General features: G+C 37.6%; 1 protein-coding gene and 1 pseudogene across 1 annotated transcript; both read right to left on the bottom strand.

Moving 5' to 3' along the window:
• Positions 1–3,736: 3,736 nt before the first annotated feature.
• On the bottom strand, positions 3,737–5,671 carry LOC146363468 (formyl peptide receptor 2-like; annotated as a pseudogene).
• Positions 5,672–11,405: 5,734 nt separating this feature from the next.
• On the bottom strand, positions 11,406–19,024 carry LOC146363469 (N-formyl peptide receptor 1-like). Its single transcript, XM_084920049.1, has 3 exons — positions 18,803–19,024; positions 14,311–18,689; positions 11,406–12,758 (listed from the first exon to the last, which is right to left on the bottom strand). The coding sequence occupies exons 2-3, from the start codon at positions 14,539–14,541 to the stop codon at positions 11,964–11,966; spliced, it is 1,026 nt and encodes a 341-aa protein (XP_084776175.1). The 5' UTR covers positions 14,542–18,689; positions 18,803–19,024; the 3' UTR covers positions 11,406–11,963.
• Between the last annotated feature and the right edge of the window lie 546 nt (positions 19,025–19,570).

The raw sequence follows: 19,570 nt of genomic DNA on the forward strand, positions 1-19,570 counted from the left end.
AAAAAGTGCCTTTCTCTTAACAATTTCCTTCAAACCCCAAACGTTTAATGAACCAAATTAAATTTTTGAGTGAACCATAACAACTAAGAGAGCATACTATCAGAAAAAATAAATAAATAATAATAAAAAAAATAAGTATGAGTTTAAATCATAACACTTGTCACCCACTCAATGAGTAATAACCTGTAACTTTCAGTAGAGCTCTGTTGCCCCATTAATAATATTACACTGTATATAGTCTTACATGAAGTCTTTCATTCAACGTCACCAATCCTCCATCCTTCGTCTATCCATGAGGACCCCGGAAAAAGGCCCGTTTTCCAGTCCATCTTGCTTGTTCAATTTGGGGCCACAGCCGCCGCCTCTTCCCACTTCTCCCGTGGAAGTACCTCAGCGAAGTGGAAACCGCCGTCCTTACAGACCGCCAAGCCTTTGCTTCGATGCTCTTCCTTTACGTCTCAGAGCAAGTAATGATGACATTTCTGACCTTGTTCTCAATCTTCTTCTCAACTCTCTGCACCATTACTACAGATTCCTCAACCTTTGATATCATATCAGGTGCGATTTTGCCAAGGATTCCAATAACCAATAATAATAATAATAATAATGTGACATCTTCATCTTTTTTTTTCTCTTCTAATCCTTTAATCCGGAGGCACCACCTCATTTTAAACCTTTCTTCCTCTCTCACTCTCTCATTAAGATCGTAGTTATCTTTGGTTAGCTAGAGACTTCATCACCTTCACTCATCCCTGCTGATTTAACTTTCTTTTTTGCAGGCTTCTTTTAGGTGTAGGAACCAAGTCGTTGCCATGTTCCCTTTTGCTCACCACTGCTACGTCCATTGCTGCGTAGTCCTGTTCTATTCCCTGTTTGCAGTCTTTCTTTTCACCACATGGCGATGTTGGTTTCTTGTTTTTTGGGGTCAACTTTGAGTTTAGCAGGTTTAACTATACTTGGGGTATTCTTTTCACTATTCTTGAGTGGAAACAATTAAGAACACAATCTAAATTCTGGGACAAATTTATCGAGCTCCTAATTCGTGCGACTGCTCAACTCGCCATCTTGCACCACCCCCCAAAAGTCTCAATAAATGCACAAGTTTTGGTGGGTATACCGGCTTCCACGAGTGTGACGCTTATTTTGAGCGACAAAAGATAATAAAAAATAATTTTTTATTTCTATATTTCAAGATCACAATAATCTTCCAATTTAGAACTACAAGTTAAAGAAAAAAAGAACTAACACAAATAAAAATAAACTTCAGTTAAATACTTATAATTTTTTCCAAGCCACGCGGAGCTGTTATGAATGGTATGTTAAAATTGAAATGGTTAAGATCCTTAAGAAAAAACATTCCTTTTGAAATGTTAATCCTAATGTGATGATTGGTAAAATGGGTGGAACAGAATTTTAAGTTGTGACTTTGATTGCAGTTCGTTACCTGTTAAAAATCAGTGTACATGGATGACTGAAGATCATTTGGGCTGTAGCTGATTTTATGGATGAGAATGGGATCTTATTAAAACAGATGTTCTGTGAGAAGTTTGACGTAAGATGCACTGCTAAGAGTTATAAAACACTAACAAAAGCCATCCCAGTCCCTTTGAGATCAATGATTAAACTCTAAAAATTTCTCCTAGACTGAGACAGCTCTGCATAGCTGGAGTCTTTGACTTGTGACAGCAGGTTTACAAACAAAGTGATCAGAAATATTTTGATAAACAAAATCTGTCCCAACCCAGTTAAAAGAAATTATACTCTAAAAGAATTTGAGGCCATGGAGGTTAAGATTTAGCCAACTAATGAATTCCTAAGACTTTTTTTTTCTTTCATTCTTTTGTTATTCCTCTTGCTTTTTTAAATCTCTCTTTTTCTGTTGTTGTAATGCTCAACCGTATATATTTATATGCATGGATAACTAATATGGTCTCACATTTTTATATTATTGTTGACAAATAAAGTTAATTTAAAAAGAAAAAAATGTGCTAACATGGAGGAGGCAGAGTTTATGACCTATACTGCAGCCAGACACCAGGGGGCGTCAGAGACGTTTTGGCTTCATTTTTGGGGCGCTGTCAGGTCGTCCATGTTTTCTGCAGTCATTGGTTGTAAAAGGAAGTGATACTATACTGCAGAGAGAGCCAACACCAAGTGAGAGCGCCACCCAAAGGAGGAACTGATGCAAATATCCACAAAGTATATACAAACTCACCATCTTTGTTTATTTATTCATTCAGTACATATTTGATATCCAGTAATTAAGTTGTAGGCAAAGACATTTTCATAATTATTTGATGCAAACAACTACAGCAGTTTCCTGATGAAAATTATTATAAAGAGTTAATTTCTATATGAAAATTGTCTCTAGATGACACCATGGAAAATAATGTATATATGTTCACAGTATGTTGTTATTTATTGGATCGAAAGGTTGCAACAGCAAGTTTTATGACAGCCTTCTGTTTGATCATAATTAAATTTAAAACATCTAGTGGTTGGCAGAATTAGATCTTATCGTCCTACTGATATAAATATAAAGCTATAGAAAGAAAAAAAAAACCCTCCTCAACAGAGTAAAACCTACTATTTCCTGTCAGGCTGCTGATCATTAGCTTGTTTGCTTTTAATAAAACATATTTACAGCCTGGTATTTAAAAAAACGTTGTGTTTACTTAAGCCATTTTTAATGATCATAATAACTGCAAAAAAGTGGATTTGTTTCCCCTATAACTCACTCATCTAAACTACACTGACACTTACATTTAGGGGCGTGCCAAATGACAGGCAGATGCAGACATGCTGTGACCACTGAGTCATTTTTCTCAGTTATCTGGATTTCTAAACCATGTTTATGATTTTGTTACTTTTTGACATTAACCTGTCCAGTTAGATTTGATATGTCAGTCCATGGGTAGTTTGGCCAAGAGTATCATGACATACGCTCTTCAAAACATTTAAAGGAACACTTTCAAAACATCTCAACGGTATCAATTCTTATTTTCTTCGGGAACTCCCTGCATACTCTCGCACGATGAGGGGCCTTGTTCACTGGGAGGAATCCAGGACCTACTGCATCTGTGTAGGGTCTGACAGGGTCCATGGATTTCAGCCCGATACCTGACAGTCAGGGTGTTGCTGCCTACCCTGTTGAGTGCTGTGCATTCCTCTATGGATATGCCTCCCCAAACCATCATTGACCCACCACCAAACCAATCATACTGAATGTTCTCCATAGCTTCTCCAACCCTTTCATGTCTGTTGTATCTGCTCAGGGTAAACCTGCTTTCATCCATGAAAAGGACAGGGAGCCAGTTGGTGAACCCATCAATTCTGGTATCAACCCCAGGTCTACCATTAGTGACACAGACACTAGCTAAGTGCAAAACTAGTAAAAAACTGTCAGAAAAAGATTAAGAAGTGAAAAGTGTCAGTGGCCCCCACCTGCAAAATCATTCCAGTTTTGGAAGTTGTCTAATTGATGCCACTGTAGTGCACCTGCTGTTAATTTTATTATCACTAAAGCAGCTGAAACTGATTAACAATCACTTCTGCTACTTAACTGAACAGATCAATATCCCTAAACTGACCCGATGCTAGCTATGATTAAAGTTTTCCTTTACTTTTTGAGTAGTGAAGACTGCATATAGTATGTACTATATATAATATATCATGATGAAACACATCTTGATTTACTGTAGGGATGTCAGAATTTATTAATGTCACCCTTGGCTAACTAAAAGCACAGATGAGGAAGGTTAGGTGGAACCTCACATGCCTGTTTTGTTGAGCTTGAATAAATACTATCAAATACTAGCGTCAGGATCACTGGCAGAAACCACACCCACTCTCTCTTTTTTGCCCCCACAACATTAATGTGTTCCAACTTACAGCTTAAATCCTAAGAGCGATCAGTGGACTGAGTAGTCTGGCCTTCCATTTCATCTGCCAAAGCTCTTCTATAAACTCTTGTAACACTCTGTTTAAATCCCTCATTCATTTTTAGACCCATGCAAAAATACAACAGTGGGTTCATACAGCTGTTAAAGTAGGCAACACCCTTTGCTACAGGGTACCAGATTTTCACCACTGCTTTTTCATTGTCCACCATCTTCACCAGTAAGAGGCAGTGGTATGGCGCCCAGCACAGGAAAAAGGCAATGACCAAACATGCTATGATACGCAAGGGGCGGGACTTCCCTGACAGGCGGGTGCGTCGGATGCCTACTCCAGCCAGGATGTAACAGACGAGAATCACTATGAAGGGTAATATGAAGCCGCACAGGAAGCGGATGGAGTAGAGAGCTACTTTGGTGCTATTGTACCCCTCTGGATTCTCTATTGGGTCCACAGAACACAAACTCAAGTTTTTGTTGTCCATGTACATTTGACAATTAATGACATAGGGAATGCTGAAGAGGATCGCCACGATCCAGATGCAGACTGCCACCACCCTCGCTGCCCACAGGGTGCGTAGCTGCTTTGTGAGGACGGGCTGCCAGATGCAGAGCACTCGATCCAGACTGATCACAGCCAGCAGGAAGACAGAGCAGAACTTGTTGGCATATTTGAAGAAGCCATAGAACTTGCAGACGAAGAGGCCAAAAGGCCAGTGGTCAAAGAAGAGCATCTGAGTGAGGGAGAAAACCCGTGTGAAGCAGAAGATCAGGTCTGCTATCGCCAGGTTCACCAGCCACACTCTGGTGACTGTCAGCTAAGCAGGACGAAAATAAAACAAGATGGATAAAAAAGAGGAAGAAAGTGAAATACATTAATTTGATGGTAAATTTCATTGTAAGCTAGCAAACCTGTTATATTGTCAAATATATACAAAATACGAATTGTGATTGAGCGATATTGAAATGCTACTACTTGTGCACTTTATCCCTATAGGCAGTCTTGTTATCTGCTGATTTAACTATACTTGTGAGGTAATCAGAAGTACATGAATAGGTCTGGAGGTAGTATAATATTGTATATTTAACACAGATTTTAAGCGATCATGGCCATTCAATTGGCTGATAACATTCTATCAGTTTTCATTCATCAATCTTGTAACTAATTAATTTACTTTCCCAAAGCTATTATCAAATCTATCTATACCATCCAAGAAGTCTGTCAAGAGTTGGATTTCCTTGTCTGGTGAAAAGTTTAGAATTTTTTTTTTATTTTAAGCTCAGTGACATTTGATAAACATTCAAGCCTTACAAGTTATGTACTCATTGATTTTAGATTTTTTTTAACCGATTGTGGCTTTCCTGGGTAGATGTTGTGAAAGTATATTTCCTGTTCAAGGAAGCTGCCTTTTAGGGCATTATAAAATATTGTACAGAAAAATTTCAGACTCGGAAGGTATTTGAAACTGATTATGTAATATATCTACCTTAAGTTTGAATCCAGCCACCCAGATCACCACAGAGTTCCCCGTGATGCCGAGTACAACGGTCAGTGTGTAGAGGATGCTGCTGAATTTTTTCATTATGGCATCAATATCCACCGCAGTTGCCTGGGCCTCCTCAGAAGGCTTGAGTCCCAGGGTGAGCAGAGAGGCATTGGGAAACATTTTTTGTCTGGGAAAGAGAGAACAGAAGAATTGTACACTATCATGTAACTCCTAACCTAACAGACTGTGAGTAAGAAAATGTAAGATTATATCACATGTTGCTCTACGTTATCATACTCCCTAACACTATTTTAAAATGAAATTGTCTAAAACCTAAAAGAAGGGGAAAACTGCAGGTAAACAAAGCAGAAGATTCTTTTTACAGAGATAATTTTAGGGAATCCCAAATACAATTTGTACAATCAGAAGTTGTTATGAATTTATGTTGTTAAATTCAGAATAAAGGATTTTTGCCTCACATCAGCTGCCTTCATGTTGTGCATTTGGGTCCTCCTCACAAAGTTCAGCATAAAATAGTAAATAGTAAATGTAAATAGTATTGAAAATAGCTGTACAAAATGATATGTCTGTGAGATGGTTATGCTATATATTATTTTTTCTCCAGTGAGTTTTTTGTGATGGAAATCATGAAGTTATTAGTAGTTACAGTTGAGCTCTGATGGCTCAGCAGAGCTCTGACTCTGTGTCAGCCTGGCTACAGTGTTGAAAAGAAACCTAAGGTTGTTCTTATTTTCTTTAATTGATGATGAGTAATATATCCTGTTAGAGAGGGCTTTTTTAATAGTCTTTTTCCAGGTTAAATGACATTCTTCTAAATTAGTGACACATCATTTCCTTTCCAGCTTATTTGTTTATCTGAGACTGTCCTTTTTTAGAGGAGACACACTATCCAGGATAGTGATGTCATGATTCAACATTATTAATAAGATAATAGACCTTTGTGGGTAAGCTTAGGTACCTGTGCTATATTATAGGGGAATATGTCATTGAAGGGTTTTTATTTTATTGTTAAATGTTCAGTTTCTATGCCATACATTAGAACAAGATCCCAAGTGTGATTATAGGGGTGCAGACTTATTTATATTTACATATTTATTTTCTTGTCTGGAAATGTCAAATAAATCATATAAATATGCACTTATATGCTAATAACCCATCGCATTTGCTCATTATCAATGTAGGTGTAAGTTCTTTCAAAGAAGGCTTGCTGAAATTCTCCCTTCCTTCCTTCTAGCACAGAAAGCTACAACTAATAAATCCCTTCTAATAATCTTTTAGAAGCTGGCTTCTCTCTGCACCAGTGCAGTGTGGATTCAAATGACTACTCTGCTAAGCATTAGTGGTGTGCGGACTGATAGTAAAATATCGACTTCTCCAATGCCAGATGTTTTATGAATCAATTCTCATATCTAAAATATCTATATTTTAGTAATTTGGGTCCAAAAAGGTGATTCTGTTCATCTGGATGCAGAGTTTTCAGTGGGAGAAACGTTTCGTCACTCATCGAAGTGACTTCTTCAGTCTCAAGTGACTGCAGGTTTCCTCAACCTTATAAACAGTACATTTGCACAATAACTGAAACCACCCCACTATATGAACAATGGGCTGTGAGATCAGTTCCTTGATCATTAATCCTTGGGGTGGACCAATTTTTGGCAGAGCGTGTTTTGGGGTTTAAAAGCCACGCAGACACTGTTTTTGGAAAAATTGGTCCACCCCACGAATCGGGTCCCCCGACACAAACAGAATAATATAGTGTACGCTGTTAAGTGCCAGGAGGATGGCCATGGTTTATATATCGAGGAAACCAAACAACCTGTGGCGAAGCAGATGGCACAACACAGAAGAGCTAATTCATCAGGCCAGGACTCCGCAGTCTACTTACACCTACTACACCTTGTTATGTTATAGTTTTAACAAGTTCACGAGAATTTGAGCAAACAGTTTTTACTTAGTCATTAGATGGTATTGTGTGTAAAATTTTGAGGTGCATTTTTTTTTTAATTCAATCTATTTTGGAATAAGGCTGAAACATGACAAAATGTGGAACAAATGAAGTGCCATCAATACTTCCCGGATGCATGGTATTAGTCTACATTTCTACAGAGTAATCAAATTGCTGCTATGCAGATGATATTCATTATACATGTCTAACACTTGAAAAGTGATAATAATGTCAAGCTGTTGACCAGAAATGTTATAGGTCTGATCCTACTCCATTTGTTCCTGTTGATGTAGAAATCAATTCAGGATTATTTTTCCAAACACTTACTTACATAAAAATGTAATTAACCATACATGGCAAGGTATTGAGATTAGTTTTTTTGGTTTTATTACTATTATTAATTTTAAGATGTACACACCTTGGCTCAATATGAAAATGATAACATTCTTCGTGTTACTCCCCATATAATATAACATATAACATGATATGATTTTAAGCACCACACACACATACTTGGAAGTGATTTCGAGATAAAAAAGCTCTGGCTGTGATATTTTAAAGGAGTAAATAATTGTTTAACCATTCTTTTGCTAATTATGAAAAAAAGAGTCTATAATGAAAATTAAAAGATCATTACTTCATGATCACATCAAAATGAACTGTGGTGGTAGAAACCTTCACAAAGCTAAAGAAGTTAGAAGTTAGTTAGTGTTCAGGGCGGTGTTATGTCATAAATTGAAAACTGAAGTCTTACCAGTAGAAAGAAATACAGTAGCACTTCAAAAGAAAAGATCCCCAATGGCTGAGAACAAAGGTTTTTTCTGCTGTTTAGAGGCTACTGGAGTCAAATTGCAAATAAACGTGGGAGTGCAGGGACGGTACAGTTTCTTTAGCCACACACAGTAAAAAGAAGAAAACCCCACCACCTTGTGGTTGTATGTCCAACCACTCAAAATAAAGTTTACATCTATGTCCATACAGACATCACTAATATAGATTTAAATATTTACATTGAAGGAAAAAGGCCAAAAAAAAAGTCTTCCTCTCTGAAGCTGTTAATACAGTTTCTTCCTCCATCTCCATCACCGTGTGACTCACGGATGCATGTTTGTCAGAGATGTCTGAGGAAATGGCAAACAAAATTAAATTTGTAACCTCCATGCCATGGTGAGCATGTATGAAATGTCCCGAGTGCCAAAATGAGTTAATTAAATAATTAATTAAATGTGTCGTTAATTAAATACAATTGTAATTAATTAATAATCAAATATATCTATCATTATTTAAATGTCAATTCATTTCATTTAAAACATTTTAGAAGTTATTTCTATTTCCAGTTTTAATTAGTTGACACATTTAACTAATTACTTAATTAAATCTGTGTTTTGTTTTTATTTTAAAATGTACTGCTACTGTCACAAACACACACTCACACACACAGGCATACAAACTACCATTTAGGGTTTTTTTAGTAGTCAGTGTGTCTGATGATTTTTGGACTAGATATGACAGATCAAAGCTCAAGTATGTTTGGTAAGTATAGATATGGTAGTGATGGCCTTGAAGCTTTCCATCCAACTGGTTAAAAATTGGTTCATTTCCAAAAGCTTCATGTGTACACAGACCCACCCTGCTGGTCAAAATCTTTCAACTACTTCTTACAGCCTCTTTGCTTTCTTACAACAGTGTCATCATGGGAATAATCATGACGTGTTTGTGTTTGTGGGAGTGTTGCAATTTCAATTTCCTGTGTATGACTGGTCTTTGACAACAAAGCTGGTGTTGACTTTGACTAAAACTACAGTAACATGTTTCATTATTTACAGGAATATTACGTGTAATAGCTCAAAGTGTTGCCACACAGGGGGAAATGCTTCTCCTTTCAGCAGGCTCCATGAAAACAACCTCCTCATGTCACTGGGAAAACTCCAACATGAACACTAACATGCAGTTTTGGGGGGTAATCCATGGTGCTTATGAATATTCGTGAATCACATCAACACTCAAACCACATTCTGAAACAGCGAGGCTTCACACATCACGACTGATGTCACTCACCCTTAAACCTAGCTATGATATGTACTTGATAAAAGATTTCCTGGATTAAATCCTGGCACAGTGCATCACATCACTAGTGAATAGTCTTTTTCCTTAGAATTTACTATTGTTCTTGTTACAACAATTTTAGAATGTTCTCATGTCTGATTTGAAAGTTTGCATTTACATTGGCTGTTCTTGTTTGTCCTCCTTCACCCCATTCAAAGTATAAATGGTTCATTTTCCTTCCCCCAACTTTTTCCTTGTCACTGGCTATTTTATAAAAATCAATCAATCAATCAATCAATCACAATACCAAAGTGCTGTACATAGTACTTTGGAAAATACTTCGTCTTGTCTCCTGAAATGTTGAGTCCTGATCTTTAGTGTTCCAAGAATCGGCCTGTCTGTGTAACGTTTTACACATTTGAATACTACTTATGTACTCTTTAAAATAAATAGATAAATAAATAGACCAATCAGGTTTAACATTATGACCACCTGCATGATGCTGTGTTGGTGCCAGTTCTGATGTTCATTCCCATTGTTGGTGCTTTCAGTTGCATGGGTCACCATGGGCATCTTGACAGGTCTGTGGCTATGCACTGCCCCATTCACAACAAACTGCGGAGTCTTTGCTCCCCATGCACATGACCCTTGGCCACCCATGACCCTATCATCACTGTCCCTTCTGTTTCTTCCACATTTGATAGATACTGACCATTGCAGACCAGAACATCCCACAAGAGCTGTGATTTTGAAGATGCTCTGACCTCGCTGTCTGTCCATCACATTTTGGCTCTTGTTATACACGGGTGCCATGATGAAGAGATAATCATGGTGTGGTGGTATTAACCAGAGCCTGCTATGTGCTGTGGCCTGAAGACAGAGCTGTCTTTCTGATGTTGGGTGGGTCCAGCCTTACAGAGTGTCCGGGAGGATAATTGCCGAAACAGATCTCAATGGAAGTTATCTGCTTACTATAACGGGTAGATGATGTTTTAAAAATACATTTGTATTATAGTTGTAATACAAATAATCTAGTTTAAATTGCATTGATTGCACTGCTATAAGCTGCATTTCATTATGTACAGAACAGTCTTGTATATGTAATCCAGCGGCCCCCAACTCCAGGGCCACGGACCGGTATCGGTCCATGAGTCGTTTGGTACCAGGCCGTGAGAGTTGAGGCTCGGCTGTGAAATTTATGGTTTTCAGAGTATTTATTGGTTTTTGACATAATTTTTTCTTTTAAACGGTTTTAGCGTTAACTCTGTGTCCCTGGGTCTTATCCCATGTGTTTTAAAGAAATCAATTTTTTTTGGTACTGGTACTGGTTTTATTTTGTTGTATTTATCTGCAACACCTTAAATGCCGGTCCGTGAAAATATTGTTGGACATAATGATAGACATGTCTGTGGTGCAAAAAAGGGTTGGGGACCGCTGATATAATCTATATTTAATGTACCCAAATGAAATATCACCCATTAAAAGTCCAAAATTTTTGTAAGTAGTTAATGAGTTTACACATTCCATCATTCAATTCTAATGTGATGTGTATCTTTGCAAAAAAAAAAAAAACTTGTATATTTAAGAGACATTCACCATTAAAATGATATTTCCACATATAAAATAACTAGATTTAGCTTTTCTCTTTTTTTTTTAAATCATTGAGAAAATCATTATTTCAGTTACAGTACATTATAGTGTACATAACATCAAGTACAAACTGTTGATTTAATCTATTTCACATAAAATAATTTTATTTAATAGGTATAAGTGTTAAATGTTGTTATTTACTCAACCATTAACATTACTTTAAAAACAATATCACTCCTTTAATGCAGTACTACTGTATTGCATTTGAATTAAAAATATTTGCCTTTCAAAAACACTTTGAATTTTAAAATGTTACTATATATATATATATATATATATATATATATATATATATATATATATATATATATATATATACACAGAGAGAGAGAGAGAGAGAGAGAGAGAGAGAGAGAGAGACAGACAGACAGACAGACAGACAGACAGATAGATAGATAGATAGATAGATAGAAACAAGTTATAGAACGATGAGATTTAGCTTGGCACTGTTCAGTGAAAGTGCTCTGATGCTAAATGGCTTTTAAAGAGTCACAGAAACAAAATAAAATGACAATTAAAAGCCTCTAGCTTTTAAAACAAGAGAAACCTGGAGCAATCCCCCTGGAGCTGCAGACACTCTAGAAGAAGGGTCACAAAACAGTGTTTCACTCCAGTGTGCCAAACATATATTTTTTTCACTGAGCACAGAATGAAAGAAAACACCTTTTCACAGTCATACCTACTAATTCTTGCTGCACATAAACTGCAATGAAAAGCAACAGATTACAAGTTACATTATAATAACGACTTTGCTATTGCCATTTCACTGCTATACTAATGGTTTATATAAAGATATGCATTTTTTTTAGCTTTAGGATCATTGGGGGAACTTAAACTTTAGCTACACCCACTTATTCCTGCCACTAAAACAGTGTCGTGTTTCAAACCAGAGCTTTAATCCAAAGAGCGATCAGTGGACTAAGTCATCTGACCATCCATTTCATCTGTCAGAGCTCTTTTATAAACTCTCATTACACTCTGCCTGAAACCCTCTCTCGCTTTTAGACCCATGCAGAAGTACAATAGCGGGTTCACACAGCTGTTAAAGTAAGCAACACCTTTTGCTACAGGGTACCAGATTTTCACCACTGCATTTTCATTGTCCACCATCTTCACCAGTAAGAGGCAGTGGTAAGGTGCCCAGCACAGGAAAAAGGCAATGACCAAACAGGCTAGTATACGCAGAGGGCGGGACTTTCCTGAGAGGCGGGTGCGTCGGATTCCCACCCCAGCCAAGGTGTAGCAGATCAGAATGATTGTGAAGGGAAACATGAAGCCACACAGGAAGCGGATGGAGTAGAGAGCTACTTTGGTACTGTTGTACCCCTCTGCCTTCTCTTTCGGGTCCACAGAACATTTAGTCAGGTTGTTGTTGTCCATGTACATTTGGCGATGAATGAAGTAGGGAATGCTGAAGAGGATCGCTGCAATCCAGACGCAGATTGCCACCACCCTCGCTACCCACAGGGTGCGTTGACGCTTTGTGAGGACAGGCTGCCAGATGCAGAGCACTCGATCCAGACTAATCACAGCCAGCAGGAAGACAGAGCAGAACATGTTGGTGTATTTGAAGAAGCCGTTGAACTTGCAGAGAAAGAGGCCAAAAGGCCAGTGGTCGAAGAAGAGCATCTGAATGAGGGAGGAGACTCGTGTGAAGCAGAAGATCAGGTCTGCTATCGCCAGATTCACCAGCCACACGTTGGTGACACTCAGCTTTAAGGAGGAGAGAATAAAGCGAGATGGAAAAGAGAAGAATGGAAGAAAAAAATGTATTTATATGAAGCAAGTCACCAGATTGTGATTTTATCAGCTATATTAGCAATTTTAAAATATCACTATTTGGCCTTCATCTTAATCTTGTATCAAACTCAGTAGGTTGTTATTATCAGTGGTATCAATAAACATCTAGTGTTTATGTGAAAAAATACATGAGAGGACTCTGTTGGCAAATTGTATCACAAGGCAATTGCTAAGTGAATTAGCAATTCACTTAGCAATTCAGCTAAGTGAAATAAACCTCTGCCCAGCCTCCAAGTGGGGATTTGTGTTCCTATTTTAACTTGCAAACACACCATCCATTACTACCTCTGAAAGGGTGACCAGCTCTCAGTAGGAGGAAGAGGTGAGACAGATATTGACTGATAATGATCACTCATTGGGCTGATAAGGCCAAAGGCTGATAGGTGAGGATGTACTTATTAAATTTAGCCACCCTGTGCACATTGAGACCTAACACACTGTGTTTCAACTTGTACAGTCATAATCAGTGCTTTAACTTATTAAGTCTTAATTGGTCAAAAATAAGTTTAATCATACCAAATCAATGGATGTAAGAAGTTTATTAACAGCTGGATTTCCTTATATGCTGATATGACTAGAAACTATGACAGAAGGGGTTCATTAACAAAAGAGAAGAAAAAAGAGGGTTATTTGGAGTTATTTAAGCCAAGGGTTGGTGGGTTCATTTATCAAGAAATCACTCAAGGACATTTACAGAGTGGTACCGAAGCCACTCCTTAGTTATCTTGGCTGTATGCTTAGGGTCTTGTTCTCTTGGAAGATGACCTTTCACTCGTGTCTGAGGTCCAGTCGCTGTTGAGCAGTTTATTATCAAGGATGTCTCTGTACATCATGATGAGCAGTGCCCGGTTTACTACGGACATGAGGCTTGGCATTCAGCCCAGTGAGTTCAATCTTTCTTTTCAGAGAACCTGATCATTTTGTGTTTCATGGTCTGAGACTCCTTCAGATACTTTTGGGAAACTTCAGGTCGGGTATAATTCCCTGAACTTCCTGTCTTGGTTTGTGCTCTGACATGCACTGTCAGTCTGGGGCTTAAATCTGACAGCTGATCAGTGGAAACAGGATGCACCTGACCTCAAAGGCTGTAAATATTTATGCACATGTTATATTTTTGCTTCTTATCTTTAATAAAGTATTAAGACTTTCAAACAAACTCAAATATTTGTACTTCTACTTAAGTGATGAATGTATGTTCTTGTGCCACCTCTGCATTTTGGCACGCAAAAGGAAATATTTCACTAAGAGGTGAATGATAAATCTGCCATTGAGTATTTTTTAATCAGTATACTGGTTGCATTCATGCACTGATATGTAACATTAAAAAAAACCCAAAAACATATTTACTGAAGCTGTCTCGAAAACTCTTGCCTATAAAATATTGTACAAACTAAATATGAGAATTTCACAGAGATACTTAAAACCTCAGAAGGTATTTGAAATACATGTTTCACTTTATATCTACCTTAAGTTTGAATCCAGCCACCCAGATCACTATAGAGTTCCCTGTGATGCCGAGCACAACGGTCAGTGCATATAAGATAATGGTGACATAGTCCGCTATGGCATTGATGCCCATCATAGTTGTCTGGTTCTCCTTTGAAAACTTGAGCATCTGATTGGGCACAGAGACATTGGAAAACATTGTGTGGCTGTAAAAGAGAGAACAGAAAAATAACAAAATATTACTCATCATGTAACTCCTGATCTTCCAGACAGTGAATAGGAAGTCATAAGATTACCTCACACGCTGCTGTATATTATCATACTCACTGACTCCGTAGATGATTTTTCTTTGTCCAGCTATGGCATTTGCTTTGATTCACATTGGCTGCTATCTTTTCATCTATTTAGGTCTTTGTCACGCTGCTCACAATGATATATATATTACTTTTACAGCCATTGTAAAGAATGTACTCTGCTTTATATATCAAGTTACAATAAAAATAACCAGTGGGTCTTCAAATGGGTGCACAACTCAAATGAACAAAAAAAAGTGACATTGTTATTTATCTAACAAAAACCAATATGCAGAAGCAGTGAGCCAGAGACTGAGTGTTAGTCTTACTGCTTCCATAGAAATTAAGAGGCTAAGAAGCAGGGGGAGTGTTGTAAGTGCATTAGACTGGGCGTCAGGAAGTGTGATCATATCTATAACAGCAAATGATTTGGCAGTTGTCTGTTGTGGGACACTCAGGTGTTTGTTTACACAGAGCCTAGGAGGACATACACAGCAGTGATCTCAGAGAAGCAATTGTTGCTGCCGATTAGTCTGTGAAATGGTTACAAGGCAATTTTAAAACAATTTGACTTGTTTTGGCTGTGTATGGTTCTTCCACATGCTACTAAGGCTGCTGTTTCTTAAATGAATAAGCTGTTACATTTCCAATATGTTTTATTTCATTAGACTTCAATAATCCAATCCAATAAACACGACTCAATGACAGAATAAGCTGTTTGGCAAAAAAAGATTTGACAAGTTTTTCATGGGCACAGCCGACACACTCAGCTCCACTGCTCAACCCATAAATGCATTATCCTTACAAATGTGCAAATGTGGCACCACTTATGGGGGTAATAAACAGGTTTTGCAGTGGTAAGAAATATTCATCCAAACATACAAAATATAGTATATATAAGTGTGTATAAATTATATATGCATATATGTATGCATAGGGGTGTAATTCTTGACCAACTGTTGGCTGAAGGTTTTGTTGTATTTTAAAGTGTGTGGGAAATGGTTAAACTTATAGAAACAGGAAGTATGTTATGAAAATGGGTCAGGTCAGAAAAAAAATTGTGACATTAAGCAAATTTCATCATCTGATAAAGCTCATGTTACAGAGTCAAAAGCTTAAAAACAAGTAACAAGTGGTATTTGTGATGAGATTATTTCCTTAGACCTTAGTCTTTGAATACATGTGACTCTGGCAACAACTCACTAAGGTTTAACAGCTTAAATATACTAGTTTATATAACTTAAAAATAATCTAATTTCTGCTATGCAGAAGATATTAGATTAAAAGCTGTTAATAACATATTAAACTGTCACCCCGATCTGTAAAGAGGCCTGATCTTGTTCTTGTTCATTAATCAGTGCAGATACATAATAGAATCCTGTCACGATCCTGGGTCGTTTGACCTAGCGTTTTGGAGTTTTGGTTTATTCTGATGTTTATGGTATGTTTAAGTTATTTAGGTTATCTAAGTTCATTTGCTTATTAGTTTCCCCTTGTGCTTTCAACTCCTGTTAAGTCTCCCTTGCCCTTCAAGTTCATGTTCTCATGTCTGCGTCTCATTATGTTTCCTGTTTTATTTTGAAGGGGTCCTGTGTTCCTATGTTCAGTGTTTTTAGTTTTACTCTCCCCTTGTGACATCGTTATGTTCATGTGTGTCAGCTGTTTCCCCATGTGTTCCCACTTCCCTCATTAGCCTCCTGTGTGTATTTAGTCTGTATGTTTTCAGTCATTCCTTCTCAGGTCGTCTGTTATTTCACGTCGTGTTTTCAGGTATCCATGTCAGTTCACCATGTTTAAGGTTTTTTCATGTTTTCGTTTTAGTTCACCCAGTTTAGGTTATTGTTTAGTTTTCACCCATGGCCTTTGTTTGTACCGTTTTTGCTAGCCTTAATAAACGGCTTGTTTTTTGTTAATCCACATCACCTTCTGTTTTTGGTCTGCGTTTGAGTCCTCTTTTGCAAACACAGTCTGCCTCAGCCAGACTGTGACAAATCCAGCCTATACTCACACTTGTAACACAAGCTATTCCCTACTTTTAGGAAAAAATTCGATTTTTCAATTCCTCCACAGGTTAGTGGCAACTACTTTCACTCTGTTGAGGCGTCAGGACATATGGTGACATATGGTTTTCTTTATCACTATATTTTTGCCTGTTGCCAAAAAATGTAGCAGGCTATAACTTAATGTGCTGTTTTGGGTATTTTGACCCTCAAGTTTTAACCCATAATGTAGTTGAACATGAAAGATTTGAGCAAGATGAACAAATTTTGAACACTAACTACAAAGAAATTCTTTATATATGGAAAACTGTCTGGGTTTTAGTATTTGTTAGTTTGGTAAAAAGTTGTTATTACAGTTGGCCCAATCATGCTTTGATGCACATGTTTATTTACACTTTAGATGCCTACAAGACCACAGGTCAGCTGCTTTAGAAGAAATTCTAGTTTCATTTCTTTATCCATATTAAGGTTCCTAAAACTTTCCTTTGGAAAGGCAAATTAAATTCTCACAAAGACATCCTGTTTGTTTAGGTTAATAACTTTCATTTCCATCAAATAATGTAGCATTCATTTGAATGTGTTCATTCCTAACACATTGCCTAGTCAATATCAGTATAGATATTGAGTTGGATTTTCTCCCATTGTGGGAGATCTGATGTGGTTTCTAAATATTTCTTGATTTCTTTTTTTAAAAAACTGCACGTAAACAATTTAATTCATCATAAGCTCTTTTCCAAAGATTTTCAATCAACTATACATAACCAAAGCTCTCTATTAAGCAGAAAAACCTAATATTACATTTAAACAGGCAGGAAAAACAAAAATGCAAAAACACAAATTAAAAAAAATAAGAATTTAAGTATCATCTGAGAGAGCTAACCAAGAAAGAAAAATTGAATTTATTACCTTAAATATTGAGCTAAAGTGAGCAGCTTCACTCTTAGTAGTCAGAGGCAGAAGTGAGGGTGTATTTGTTTGTCTGTCCTGTAGTTACTTCAAGTTTGGCTGTTACATAGTTTATGTCATGGCTCTCACACATGTGAATACACACTCCCAGGCACATTCACACACCCTCCATTTCCTCTTTTTTCACGTCATGTGTCTGGCTTTATCTTCCATTCTGAATATAGCTGTTTTTTTCCTCACACAACCATATCCACATTTCCCTCCCATTTTTTCTCAGACATAGATTCACACACCAATTGAGCATAAGACCAGAAGTGTGAATAAGTTATTTAAATTCAATTGCAGAATTGTTTTCTGTTATAAACTGTTCACAGCTGTTTCCAAGAAACAAGGCTTAATTGGCATCCAGCAATGGAAAGTTGATTCATCCATCCATCCGCCCATTTTCATCCGCTTCTCCAGGGCCAGGTCGTGGGGGCAGCAGCCTAAGGAGAACAGCCAGACCACCCTCTCCAGATTTGGAGGTGCTTCTAATTCCTGCTACTTCACACTCGACTGTGAACTGCTCCAGTGCAAGCTGGAGGCCACCACCTTATGAAGCCAACAGAACCACATCATCTGTGAAAAGCAGAGTCAAGATCCTCATGGTGAAAAGTGGCTATACTGAGGAATTCTGTCCATAAAAATTATGAAAACAATCTGTGGCAACCAACCAACTTCCAGCTGCAGCTCAATGAGACGTAAGTTCCCCATTCTCCCTCGGAATGCTGTCAAAGCTCTGCCGGAGTTGGGAGTTGGGCTGGATCTCGTGGACTGGGAACTCTGCTCGGTGTTGCCAGCACACCCTCACTATTTAGGTGTGTCGGGTCTTTCCAGCATCCTCCCTCAACTACTTGATCCAACTCACCTCCAGGTGTCGTTTACTTGACAGCTCAGTCCCTCTCTTCATCCAAGTGTACAGAACATAGATCTGATGATATGATTATAAATATCAATCATCGACCTGCAACCTTATGTGTCCTGGTGCCATGTGCATTTATGGACACCGTTATGTTTGAACATGCTGTTGGTTATGAAAAAAACTGTGGTTCAGGTAAAGGGTTGAGATCGGACAGGCTGCTATTCCCAATCGTGTCCCTCCAGGTCTCACTGTCGTTGCCCACTTGAGCATTAAAGTTTCCCAGTAGAACAGCAGCACCCTGAAAAAAATGAAAATAACCTTTTAAAATATTACCAGTATTTAACTAAGGTCAAATAACACCGCTGATATGAATGCAAGGATGTGATAACACATATTATAATGAATATTTACCTTAAGAACAGAATTGTTGTTTTCAGATACCCAACTGCAGGGAACAGGCCGCTCAGAAAAAGAAAATGCCAGAAACAACTTCACTGTGTGAATGAACGGTTAGGAATTAGTTAATAAATAAAAAAAAAACAAAAGAAAAAAGTGCATGGAAAAACAAAGAGTTTTTATAACCTACGTGTATAGACCTGACAAAAAAAATGTGCTGCATTATGAAGCATAAACACTGAAGGCTACATGAGGAAGCGAGCCTTAAAATAAGTCTGGAAGTGAATGGAAAACTCTCAGACATAGACAAGGGGAACACAAGAAACCAATGAAAATGGACAATTATGATGAGAGCACAGGACTACAGCTCCAGCAACAAACTCCAAGAGCCACCTTTAAAACAGTAACAAAATACTTACTTAATAAATACTTAAAAAAGTGTATCAGATATAGATTTACAGATTTGAAGTTAAAACACACATATCTAGTTTATCTAGTCTAACTGTCAGGCTGTAATAAATGTCCCGAGGTTTTCATGAGCATTTACACAATTGTGCTTGTTTCATGACATGTCATGGCATTTAACCATGGTTACCCTCTGTTGAAGAGTGAGATTTTTGTGGATAAAATCTCAGGACTGAGTGGCCTACTTACAGATGGAAGGGGTTCTGTTTAGGCAGAAGGCTCAATAGGGAATGTCATCAGTATGAGCATAGAAAATAATCATATTTTAAGCAGAAACTAAAGTCCTGGGAGGTGACTGACTCCAGCAATGCCTTCAGC

The sequence above is a fragment of the Perissodus microlepis genome, chromosome 22, assembly GCF_051167445.1.
Source record: "Perissodus microlepis isolate ML-2025 ecotype Zambia chromosome 22, ASM5116744v1, whole genome shotgun sequence".
Classification (NCBI taxonomy): Eukaryota; Metazoa; Chordata; class Actinopteri; order Cichliformes; family Cichlidae; genus Perissodus; species Perissodus microlepis.